We start from the raw sequence: 13,462 nt of genomic DNA on the forward strand, positions 1-13,462 counted from the left end.
TAAGATATAGGAATTACATGTGATCTTTTATATATTAAAAAAAATTAAGTAAATATAATATAATTAGATTGGATTGCCTGTGGGTTTCATTTAAAAAAGATTATATTTTAAACTTATAAATTTAATAGCTTTTGAACAAATAAAATGTAATATAACTATATATAATCTAAATGTGAGACGCAATTATAATACGTATAGATTTTTTTGACGTAATGTTGCGTCTTAGTTTACACTTATTAAAAGTGCACTGTTATAATTATAATTGTCATGGTTTTTTTTTAACTTATATTTATAAGTTAAAAAAAAACCATACTGGTATTTTTTTAACTTTTAACAATGTACAAAAAGTTATTTCAAATTTTTTTTTATAACAAGTTTGTCACGAAAAAAATGTTTCGATTCGCAAAGTTGCAATTAACTAATTGCAACTTTGCGATTTGAATTTTTTAACAAAAAATTATTTTTCTAAAACTTTTTTTAGTTACTAATGTCTCGACAAATGCATCGTTGAATACCATAACTCATAAATGAGTTACAGTATTTAACAAATTTGTTTAATTAATAATATTGCAAATGCATTGAATACATTTTTAATGCATTGAATACAATATTTTTTTAAAAAACTAACCCACAAGCAATCTAATTCTTTATATATATATGATTTTCACTACAACCTATCTTCACATACTATTACGTATTAATTAAAAAATTAATACTCGAATTTAATGTGTCACAAATTTAATTTATTATACGTTACCTTACGTCTAATTTTTTACTTGTTAGAGTGTAACCAATTGAGATGTAACGTTACTTTAAAAAAATCCATTTAAGACACGTAGTTTAGTTATGTCTCAAATCTATATTTAGTAACGTTACGTTACGTCTCATTTGGTTACACTTTATAAAGTTAAAAAAAAGTAATTGAGGCGTAACATTGCGAATTGAGAGTTTTTTTTTTTCGTAACAAAGTAAGCAATTGAGATAAAGCTATTTTACAATAAATATAAAATAAAAGATGATATTTAGCAATACGGCAATATAAAACAAATATTTACCGCATTTTCAAGTTTATTTACTTAATATTTCATTAAAAGTTAGAGAATGCAACCTTGTTACCAATTGTAACCAATTGAGATGTAACGTAACTTTAAAATGTTATAGGGAATACATATATACAGACTTTGTTTTAAAGAACGTTTTAGCTCATTAGCTCTTCATGATTTTGACGTCTCTTTATGTATTTTTTTTTTATTTAAGGATATTAACTTTTTTAAACTACCACAATAAAATAAATTACCGCAAAACAAGTTTATTTTACTAATTAAGAAAAACAAATTTTGTAAATGTACATATTGTGGAATATCTATTTTGTTTCAATTGTTTTTTATAATTTTAAATAATTAAATTTACTTTTTTTATAATCATTTAACATAAATTAATGTTTTACTTTTCTCTAGATTTTTATAAATGAATTAAAATAGGTTATTATTTTTTTTCATTGTTTCTTAAAATTGCGGCTTCACTTTAATTATTTTTTACTTTAAAAAGTTATTAACAAACAAAAAAAAATTACTTGTTGCAAAGAAAAAAACTCAAGTTAAAAACTTGACCAGCGCCTTTTTTGTGTGATAAACAAAAATTTAAGTTTTCAAGTATCATTTATTAAAAAATAAATGCTGTTGCGCTTTCACTTGTCTTAAAGGGATCCCAAACCTCCGAGACATGTTAAGTTCATATTAAAGAGAATGATTAAAAAAAGAAAAATGTTGGGCTAAATTTTTTTGATTAAAACAAAAGAATAAATGCATACCAAGAAAAGCTAAATTTTTTATTTAGTCGAAGCTCGCCTTCTCCATTTTGTTGTAGGCCAAAAAGTCAGCGTTATATATTATATAAGAATTTGATAATTTGTTCAAGAGCATTTTTAATGTCATGTACTAAAACTCTTAGGAATAAAACATGCTTGAATAAATTATCAAGTCTGTAGATTGCGGCGTATATTATGTTGACTTTTTGACCTTCAACAAAATGGAGAAGACAAGCTTCAATTAAAATAAAAAAAGTTAGTTTTTCTTAATATGCATTTATTCTTTTGTTTTAATCAAAAAAATTTAGCCCATTCATTTTTTTTTAATCATTCTCTTTAATATGAACACAACGTGTCTCTAATTAATTTTTTTGAATTTAGGTAAAATTTAAAAACTTTTTTAATCAAAATTCTTTCTTAATTATAAGGAAATGTTTTTACTTTTTTAATATCGCACAGTCTGTTATTTATATAAAGCTGAACTATTATAAAATATTATTTTTCTAAACTATTATTTTTCGAAAAATAAAACTTATAAATATAAACGTAGACATTGCAAGATCTATATTGTTTCAAGAGTAAATTCAACCAAAAAAAAAAAAGTTATATCCATTAAACAAGTTTTTGTTTTTTTTAAATAATAAAAAAAACAACTATAAAATATTGTTTAAAGTTTGTAATAATTAATGTTTTTTGATTTTTTTGATAAAATAAAAAACATTGTTATAAAATCATTATAAAAAAAACCAAGTTTAAAATAACCCCTAAATAAAAATAAATATGAACGTTTTTTTTTCAATTCTGTAATTATTTTTGTATGTTATGAGAATTTGTCTAAATAAATATTCTTTTTGCAAGATGATAAATAAAAAAATTTTTATTATGATTTAATTTTTAACGGGTCTATACTTTATTTATTTATTTTTTTTACTGAAAAAAATGTTTACTGGAAAAGTTAGGCTAACAAAAATAAAATTTTCATTGTTTTTTTCTTAAATTATTACATTTGTAAATAGTGGGAATAATAAATGTAATTGTCATGCAAACTTTTTTATGTAATCGTCATTCAAATTTCTTAAGTGGTTTTTATAACATTAATTACTTCTTTTATCTTACCTTTTGTTTAAATATTTAAAAATGATAAAAAATGGCTTACGTGAAATGACTTACCACTTACATATAATGGTTTCAGTGTACGCTTTAAAACAAGGCTTGATATATATATATATATTTATATATATATATATATATATATATATATATTTATATATATATATATATTTATATATATATATATATATATATACATATATATACATATATATACATATATATATATATATATATATATATATATATATATATATATATATATATATATATATATATATATATATATATATATCAAGGGGTTACCATAAAACATTGAAACAAGGTCAACAATTTTTTGCTGACCTCTAACACTTTATGGTTGGCATTGCTGAATGTTGACCCTAATTCCAAGGGTTGTATATTTAATGTATGTTTAAATCATATATTTACCATATGCTTACATTAAAAAATTGTTTTTAAATAATTATGAAAAGCAAAAACCTTCTAGTTTTTTAATTAAATATTGCTATTATTAAATATTGATATTTAGTATAGCTGGTTTTTTTGTTATTAACTTTTCTTACTTTGTTAAAGCATAGCTTGCTTTTATGCTATTGACTTGCAAGCATGCCTAGCTTTTTTTATGTTAATTTTTGGGAATTTTATTTTAATTTATTTTTTATGCTGTCAGGGCTAAATAATACTTTGTTGATCTTTAAAATTAGTTTGAAGAGGCAGTTCGTGAAATTCTGGAAGAGATAACGAAACCTAGATCTGCCGATCAAGAAGAGATTCAAGATGTTCAGATAACTCTTCGTTCAGAATCTCATCCTATGAGTATAAGGAGCATGACTGTAAGTTATCGGAATAAAAATTTAGTTGCCTTAAAAGTATGAACAGAGTTTTTTTTTGTATTAATACAATCTTATATAATTTTATCAATTTAAATGTCTTTTATAAAATTGTTTTATGGATATTTTCTAACCTGATATTATTATAGTGAGAATTATTTTAATAATATCAGTTAAACTCTTTGAATTTGTAGTCCATTCTTTTTTGTTAAATAAGAAATTTATTGTAAAATATATTATATATTTTACAATAAATTTCTAGTAATAAAAGTATAGACGTGTAAGGTACCCGATTATAACCTGGTATTAAAAGCACATGTTTAATGATAACTTTATGGTAAATAAAGTTATCATTAAACATGTGCTGTGGAAAAGTAGTTGTGACCTTTAGCCTGAAATCATAGTATCCAGCCAAGCATTCATTATGCTTATCACTTAACCAAGTTTCTGCAGCAGCTTTTTGTTCGATGTTTAAAGGTATTCCTAAAATTAAAGAAAATTATATTCCTGTTTTTTATTTTATAAATGAGAAATGTAAATTTTTTCGAATATTTCTGAAATTCCGGATATTTTTTCAGCTTTTAGTTTTTCCGGATATTCAAAACATTTTCTATCCATGCAAGTTGGGGTATAAGTTTTTGTAATATATTTATTTTTTAAGCTTTTTTACTCATCACTTATAGAAAAATAAAGAAAAGTTTAAAAAGAAAATTAGAAGCCACTCATTGAAAAGCAAAATTAAAAGGAAAATAAGGGAAAATATATTCCGGTTTTTTTCCAGATATTTTACTCAAACAATTTTCCAGATTTTAAAATTATGGCCTGGATGATCTATGCTATTTATTAGTCATATTGTGTTAGTAGTCTTGAATAGATGTTATTGCGTAATGCAAATTATATAAGTTAAAATAATATAATTTTATCTCTGTTCTTTCAATTTTAGGCAATCACCTATAAATGTAAACATTTTTTAAATATATATTCAAATTTTTAACAGTATATTGAAGCCATAGTTTACAATATTTTAATAAATAATAATTTTATTTTACATATCTACCTTATATCACATTTCTTCAGTTGAATTTGAAAATTTTTAGCTTCTCAGAAAATTGCAGCATTATCTATTATTTTCTTGATATTATGTTTTTAACATTTTCATGCTTTTCTATAATATCACGGTAGTGGTCATAATTTTTAATATAGGTCTATAAGCAGTCTACTTGATAGTTCTAACATCTATCATTTGGAAGTTGTTGCATAACTTCATTCCTATCCAAAAGCCATCCCTGAAATTAAAAACTAGTTTAATTTGTTGGTATATTAACTTTAATTCACTAAATAGAAGGGTAAAAAAACTAAAACTAAAAACCACCACCACCACCACCACCACCACCACCACTACTACTACTACTACTACTACTACTACTACTACTACTACTACTACTACTACTACTACTACTACTACTACTTTTAGTCATAATTTATTTTCTCTTTCTTTTTTCTTCAATGGAGATCTTAAGGTCTGTTTCAAAAAGTAATAGTTGATGTATTGAATTATTTATGTATTGTTTTTAAATTGTTATATGACACTGAAAATTCTTATTGTTTTAGTCAGAACATGTATCAAAACTTGTCAAAGTCCCTGGTATAATAATAAGCGCATCTGCTATGAGAGTTAAAGCTACCCGAATTACAATTCAATGTCGAAGCTGCCGTAATACTTTACCAAACATTGGTCTTAAGCCTGGTTTAGAAGGGTATGCTATGCCAAGAAATTGCCCCTCTGATCAAACATCAAAGCCTGCTCCTTGTCCGATGGACCCTTTTTTTATTCTGCCAGACAAATGCAAGTGTGTAGACTTTCAGGTAAGCAAAAATCTCTTATACTTACATTAAAAGTATTAAAAAGCTTTAGTACTTAGTGGCTTAGTTTTTTTACAGTTTTTTTTCAGTGTGTTTTTTTCTTCACATTCCTTCTTATAGATTGTTAGTTAACAGTCTATAAGAAGGAATAACAAATAAAACACAGAAAGAATTATAAATAAGAAAAAAACTTAAAAAGAAGAAGGAAAAAAACTTAAAAAGAAGAAGAAAAAAAAAGGAAAATAAAGCACTAATAAATAAAGATGATATTAATAATTGCAGTAATAATATAATAAAAATAATAATTGCAATAATAATGTGAATAAAAAAACAAATAGTAACTATATCATGACAACTTTAATAAAAATTATAACTAATGATAAAAACAATGGTAAAAATATTAGTATAGTAAAGTTTATAACTATGACAGAAATTAATAAAATAACACTTGCAAAAATTAGGACAATAATCATAAAAACTATTATTACAATTGAATCACTATCACTATCATTATAAATAATATTAATAAGATTTAAAAAACAAAGATAAATTAATGATAATAGTAATATTAGTAGAGTTAAAAAAGACAGTATACAATAAAAGTAATACTAGTTTATATATACAGTAATATAAAAAAAGCAATAATAATAAAAGATAAAATTAATATTCATTAAATATATACTCAAATATAAATTTCTTAATTTGATTTCGATTGAGAAGAAGAATGTTAGTAATAAAAGGGTATTTAGTTAAAATCTTTTTTTTTATAAATGATATTATTTGGTTCCAGTGAGAAATACATTGATGTTTAATAGAGAGCTTGCCATATTTGGTAGTGTTGAAAAAGGAAGTGTGCATGTTAAAATTTTCAGTATTTCGAGTGTAATATTTGTGTGTCACTTGTTTTAATAAAAAAATGTTGGGGAACACAGTGTCGTATTAATGATAGCATACTATTGGCACGTGAGAGTTTTTTATTTAATTGAATTAGTTGATAGTACCATGATAGGTTTTTGTCAAGAAATATCCCGAGGTATTTTATATATTTAGATAGGAAAAGTATTTACCATTAATTCTAATTTTCACATTATTACTATCAATCTTTTTTTTGGAGGATTAAAAATAATAAATTCAGTTTTATTGATATTTAGGAAAAGACTGTTACTATTTAACCAATGACACAAATGATGGAGATCTGAATTAACTTTTTTACAAAGCTGTGCGAGTGATTTATTTATGCATAGAAGATAAGTGTTGTCAGCAAAATGATGAACAGTCTAATTATTTATAGAGAGAGGCAGATCGTTAATATATATTAAAAACAGTAAAGGTCCTAGAACAGAACCCTGTGGTACATCATACTTAATAACTTTACATGTGGATTGAAACCCATTAATCGAGACAAACTGAGTATGATTGTTAATATAGGATGAAAACCAATCATTAGCAATACCCTGTATACCATAGTGATACAATTTTTCAGTTAAAATCTTATGGTCAACTGTATCAAATACTTTTTGGAGATCAATAAAGATGCCACAGGCAAAAGAACCACTATTAATCAGGACTTGATGGCAGAGTATCTGCAAGGAAACTTTGACTCCAAAATCAAAAAAGAGACTCAATTAGGCAAAACTACATGAAAAATGGACGAAAAGAAATATTTGACCCCCCCCCCTCCCTTCCCTACCCCTTATACATTCTTAAGATTACCAAAATTTTAAAAAATACACATTTTTATTTATATTTATATTTTAATGATAAATATTGTAATAACTTTAACAGATCTAATATTATAGTTCTAAAGCTCTAAATTAGATACACAGAATCATTAATGATTTAATATATAAAGCTTTAAAATTAAGTATTTTGTTTATGTAACAGTTGTCAAATCTTACAAATTCTACTGAAGAACTCTCTGTAGTTTTCTTTTGATTATAAGTGGGAAAACGTTTTAAATTGTCATATTTACTATATTTTCTTATTTAATCTTTAGGCTAATTAAAATTTTGTTATCTGCAAATATTTCTAGTTTTCAAATATTTAGTTTATTGAAAACGCAAAACTTTGTTTTCATGTATATTTTTCAGAGTATATATTTCTTAATATTATTTTGTATTATTTGTTCATCTGATTCTTATTTATTGATTACTTAAAAGAGTTAAACTATATTTCAGTCTATATATATATATATATATATATATATATATATATATATATATATATATATATATATATATATATATATATATATATATATATATATATATATATATATATATATATATATATATATATATAATATAAAAAAAATATATATATATATATATATATATATGTTGTTTAGATTGATAGATTTTAAATATCAATTTCTCTGTAAAAGCATCAGTAATTTTTAATTGTACCTCCATTGTTTTAAATAGATTTGAATGACAGTTAAATGGATAGACGAATAAAAGTTTCTAGAGCATGCTGGGACAGATACAGTAAAAGGATGAGGACTCTACTGAATGGCGAGTCAAGCAAGAATGAGTTTCAGTTGATGGAACTAGAGATGAATAGCTCCTTTGAGCAGTGACTTTGAAAGAGATGTAACCTTACAATATATATATATATATATATATATATATATATATATATATATATATATATATATATATATATATATATATATATATATATATACTACTCTTTTAAACTACTTACCCAACATTTTATGATATTTTTTTAAATGGATGAGTGAGTCATTCTTATGTGTTAACCATTCAAAAACAAAAATATTATGGCACCACCTAGCATTCAAAAAGATATTATTATTAAAGGTACTTTTTATTAACAAGGAATGCATAAGATTTTTTTTTTTGTTTTTTTTTGTTAATCCTATCTCCCCAAGGCCGAGAAGGCCACTATAGACAAGGAGGCTACTTAATTGTAGCCTCCTCGTCTATAATGGCCTTCTTGGCCTTGGAAACCCTCTCTCAACTCTATAACTCCAAAACATGAACCTTGACAAACTAGGCCGCTGCGTGGAGAAATAAGATGAGCACAGTACTACCAGGGACGTGGTGGGGATCGAACTCGGAACCTCTCGCTTATGAAGCAAGCGCTCTACCACTACACCACTATGGCATACCACCACCACTACGGCATACCACCACCACTACACCACTACCTCATTTGTTGACTCAGCAAATAGTTTAGGGGTGATACTTGACAATGAATTATCTTTAAAAACGCTTACAAATAAGATTGTTAAAAACTTCTACAATATATTGAGCAAAATATCCAAAATAAAATAATTCTTATCTCATAAAGATTTGTGTACCATAGTGTGTTCACTAATATTTTTTTTTTAAACATCTTCGCTTCCAACAAGGCTGCAAGCAGCCACTGATTAAAGTTGGAAGTTACTGAAAGGAAAAAGATTAAGATTGTAGAGCAAGATAACGATTGACAGACGACTTAAAGGATTGCAAATTATATGAATCAGGAAAGCAAGATGAAGGAAGCGAATTCCAAAGAGCTGATGTTCGAGGAAAAAAACTAGACGAATAAGCGCTTTTGGAGCACTTAGAAACAGTTACAGAAAAAGGATGACACATAAACCAAGGCTCATTCTTGCTTGGCTTCAACAAGTTGCATCCTTTTACAATTCAAAAAGTTGCATCCTTTTACTGTTTAAGGATGACACATAAACCAAAGCTCATTTTTGCTTGGCTTCAACAAGTTGCATCCTTTTACAATTCAACAAGTTGCATCCTTTTACTGTATCTGTCCCTTAATGCTATAAAAACTTTTATTAATCCAGTTTTTGTCGTTGCACATCAAAAAAATTTTATAACTCTTACCCATTTTCATGTTTTTCTTTTTGATACATCCAACAACTTTTTAAGTCTTCAGTTAACTGTTTCCTAGTATTTTAACTTATTCTCTATTTTAAGGTAACTCATAACTTGATAGCAGTTGCTTGCAATCTTGTTGGAAGTATTAGAGTTTAAAAATATATAAATATATACCAGTATTTAATAAATAGTAAATGTAAGTATAAAATTATAATATATAAAGTATTATAAATTTTTTTCTAGCCCCGGCTATCAACCCCTGCTAAATCTTATAATTTATATGTAGAGTCACCCTTCGGAATTAGAGTTGGCTTTCGGCAATGCCAATCTAATTGCTGAACTAAAAGTGTTTGAGGTCGGCAAAAAATTGTCGACCTCATTTTTATGTTTTATGATAACTCCTTTGTGTAATTTTTTTTTTTGCCGACCTGATGCTGACCTCTAACAGTTCATTTTTTCTAATTACGAGGGCTGTAGAGCTCAACCTGTTGCAAATCTTACCTCTGAATTTCAATTTGCTCAATGCCAACAAGTTGTTGATACAAGAAATAATATTGGTATTAGTACGACACTAGCAATAATTACTGATGGTAACCGTGTAAATTAACAATTTTTTGAAATGTTGAAAACAGTTGATAGTAAACCATAGTTAAAAATATCAGGTATATATTTATTATATGATTATGTGCATCTCTTAAAATCTGTACAAAACAATTGATGGACAGAAAAGACTAGTGAGGTTCAATTTTTACACAATAGTGTATTGCTTTTATGGCGTTAAATTGTTTGTTTGTCTGAATATCAATTTCACAACCACTCTCTTTTTAGAACACAAACTTTAAAAAAAATCAAAATATCTCTTTTTAGAACACAAACTTTAAGATTGAGAATTGGCTTTGGCTGAGTGGAGTGATTCTGAAACTTTATATAAAACTGAGTGCAATAGTCTTTTTAAACTCTCTAAACTTACAGCTAAATCAGTTTATCTGAAACCAATAGAGAGACTGTTAAGTTTTGTTTGTGTGCTTTTTGCAAAAAAACAGTAGCATCCATTAGAACACATCCAGAGATTGAAAATAAGGCATTTGAAGGTACTGCTGTGTTTAATGAAAAAATTATTTCTCTTTGGAATGTTGTTAATGTCAAAGCACCTGGTGCTAGCATTTGGTTTAGAAATGAATTATGTGGAGAAATCCTCTCAGTTGGTGATCAACAGTTACAATTGCTATGAGATATTGCTGAACTGACAAATCTTATGAAACCTACAGGTAAGAAAGTAAAACTACTTACGTTAGGTACTAGCAATGCAATAGTGTATACATGTTATGGCTTATTTGATCTAGTAGAAATGTTGTTGAGTATTGGAGCAAAGTATGTTTTGTTAGGTTGGTTTTTAGCAGATCTACTTGAAAAAGCTTTTTCTAAACTTCAACAGGGATTTGGAGGTACTTACTTTATAAATGCTAAATTTGTAATTAAAAAAACTCATATTTAGCATACTAAATTACAACTTAACATTCCTGTTGATTGTATTGATGGTCATACTTGCGACATATGTTCTATGGATATTTCTACTGATAAAAATGAACTGCTGGATAATATACACAATCTTAAAAGCTCAGTTAATATATCTACATTAGTAACTATAGTTTACATAGCTGGCTATGTGCAAAAAAGAAAAGAATCTAAAATAAAAATACTATAGCTATCATAATTTATGTGAAAATTAGTTTTGTAGTTTATTATGCTATTTTCTTGTTATGTTTTTTATTTCCTCTGTAGCCTTTATGTCTCTCAATGTATTTAGATATGTAAATATTTACCCTGTTAAGATATATTAATAAATATTTTTTTTGTATGAATCGATTTTTGTTGGTGATTTTTATTGTTTCCTTTTTTTTAGTTATAGTTCTGTAAGCAAAAAAAAGTCATCTTTCTAATATATAGTTATATTCATTGTTATTGATATTTAATATTAAATTATTATTCTTGATGAAATTTGACATATGAATAAATATAATTATCTTTTAACAATTTTCGGTTTTTCTTTTATATTTGTCTTTATTAGAGATTTGTATTAGAAAACAAAATCATATATAAAAATATATCAATAAAAGTAATAAAAGTTTAATCAGCGTTCAGTTTTTACTGCATTTCGCGTGATGTCAAGGCTTGTTAATATAGAAGGCCGTGTTTAATTCTCATTAAATGTAAAATACTTAATATAATCTTACATTTGTTAATGTAAATTGATGAGTAGTTAAAAGAACACTTAGTTTTAAAATGCATATTAACAACAAACATGTAACTATTCTTTTAAACTTTCAAAAAATTTTTCCTCTTTTAACTTTAATTTTTCTTTTTTCCTTTACCTTGTTATTATTTTCTATTGCTTTGTCTTTCAATTCTTGGATATACTAAGTAGTACAGATGTTCAGTTTTCACTTGTTTTCTTGCTCTTTCAAATTTGGTTTTACGAAATGCTTTAGACAAGGGAGACAATTTTTGTATACTAAATTTTAAAAAAGCAGTTATTAACAATTCATTCTTGTGATGATATTGTTTTGTTGAGAGTTTCTTGAGGTTGAGTTAACTTGTCACTTGCGCTTCACTTTTTAGCACAGTAAAAGTGTCTTTTATATATCCCTTTGATATGCATGTTAGACTAAATTTACTCAGCTTAGCTTCATAAACATTAGATAATTGCAAGGATAGAGTGTTAGGGAAATTGTTTACCAATTTACCATCAAACATGGTTAAATCTAGTTTGAATTTAAAAGTGATGGTTGTCCCAGGTTTCCCTTCTTCAACTTCTAAATTTATCTATAACTACTAGCCTATTCATTTCAGTTTTAAGACATTCATATTATTCGCTTGTCAACTCTTTTATTTTATCTTGGTATTGCAGATGTGTAAGGGCCTACAGTAGTAATGTGTACCAGGCGTCTTCTTGTTGAACCATGCTGATTCTTATCCGATAGTTAAGTGGAACAAATGCTGTTTGAAAATTGTTTAAGCTAAAGGCATCTTCAGTTTTCATTTTCATGGGAAAACTAACTTCCATGGTTTTAATGTTGTTGTCAGAATTATTATTATGACAACAACAAAATCTTTCTTTGTAGGGTCTTTAGAGATTTTCATATTGAAGCTGATTCTAAAACCTCCATCTAGTGTCTCCATGATGTTTTTTCTTTTGTGGTTGAGCCTGAAATTTCTAAGGACTTTATTGTTTGACTCAAATAAAAACTGTTAAAACATCAAATAAAAGTTATTACAATAATTTATTAGAAGCATTGTTACAGTTAAGTGGTAATCCAATCTTATTTACAAATCTGAACTATGGTTTGAGTAGTTTAGTTGAATGAGTATTTAGAAAAAACAAAAAAAAGTAACAAATTAATACCCGCTGAAATTTTGGCCTGTGTAGAGTTTTAAACTCACTTTGCATATAAGTCACAACAGATAAAAGTTTCAGGCTAGAACTTGTGAACTGTAAACTGTAAAAAATTATGATAAACAATAAAAAATTCATTAAATCTTATTTTTATCGTAAACATTGTTGAAATAGCAAATATTCAGAACTTTTTAAATCACTAAACCTTTTTAAAAATGAAAATACTTCATAACATTACAATTAACATTGTATTTACTTCTAATTGAGCAACAAAAGCTCTGCTTTTCAACACAACTCACTGAGCCTCTTTCATTTCATTTTTTCATTTCAGTGGGTTTAGCAGATAGCAAAAAATATCATAACTAAGTTGATCTTATTTAGACTAATATTTTGAGAGGATTTAAAAAGCTTATCAAAATCTTAAATAAATTTCAATTCAAAAGTAGTAAATTTAACTTACTCTTCTTTTGACACTTGCTGAAAGTTTGTGGAGATATTTTATTTTTGTTCAGAATTTATTTGATTTTTGACCTTTTTTATGTTTAACATTTAAAAAAACCTGATATCAGGACGACATCAAAAACGATCTTAGTTTGATTTTCTATCAATGAAA

General features: G+C 25.8%; 1 protein-coding gene across 1 annotated transcript in view; it reads left to right on the forward strand.

Moving 5' to 3' along the window:
- Window positions 1-13,462, forward strand: part of LOC100203585 (DNA replication licensing factor mcm5-A) — a 93,854-nt gene that overhangs the window by 7,008 nt on the left and 73,384 nt on the right. The window contains exons 3-4 of the mRNA XM_065805188.1: window positions 3,625-3,753; window positions 5,362-5,616. Coding sequence (XP_065661260.1) covers window positions 3,625-3,753; window positions 5,362-5,616 — 384 coding nt within the window. The remainder of the gene's footprint in view (window positions 1-3,624; window positions 3,754-5,361; window positions 5,617-13,462) is intronic.

Source organism: Hydra vulgaris, chromosome 09, assembly GCF_038396675.1.
Source record: "Hydra vulgaris chromosome 09, alternate assembly HydraT2T_AEP".
Taxonomy (NCBI): Eukaryota; Metazoa; Cnidaria; class Hydrozoa; order Anthoathecata; family Hydridae; genus Hydra; species Hydra vulgaris.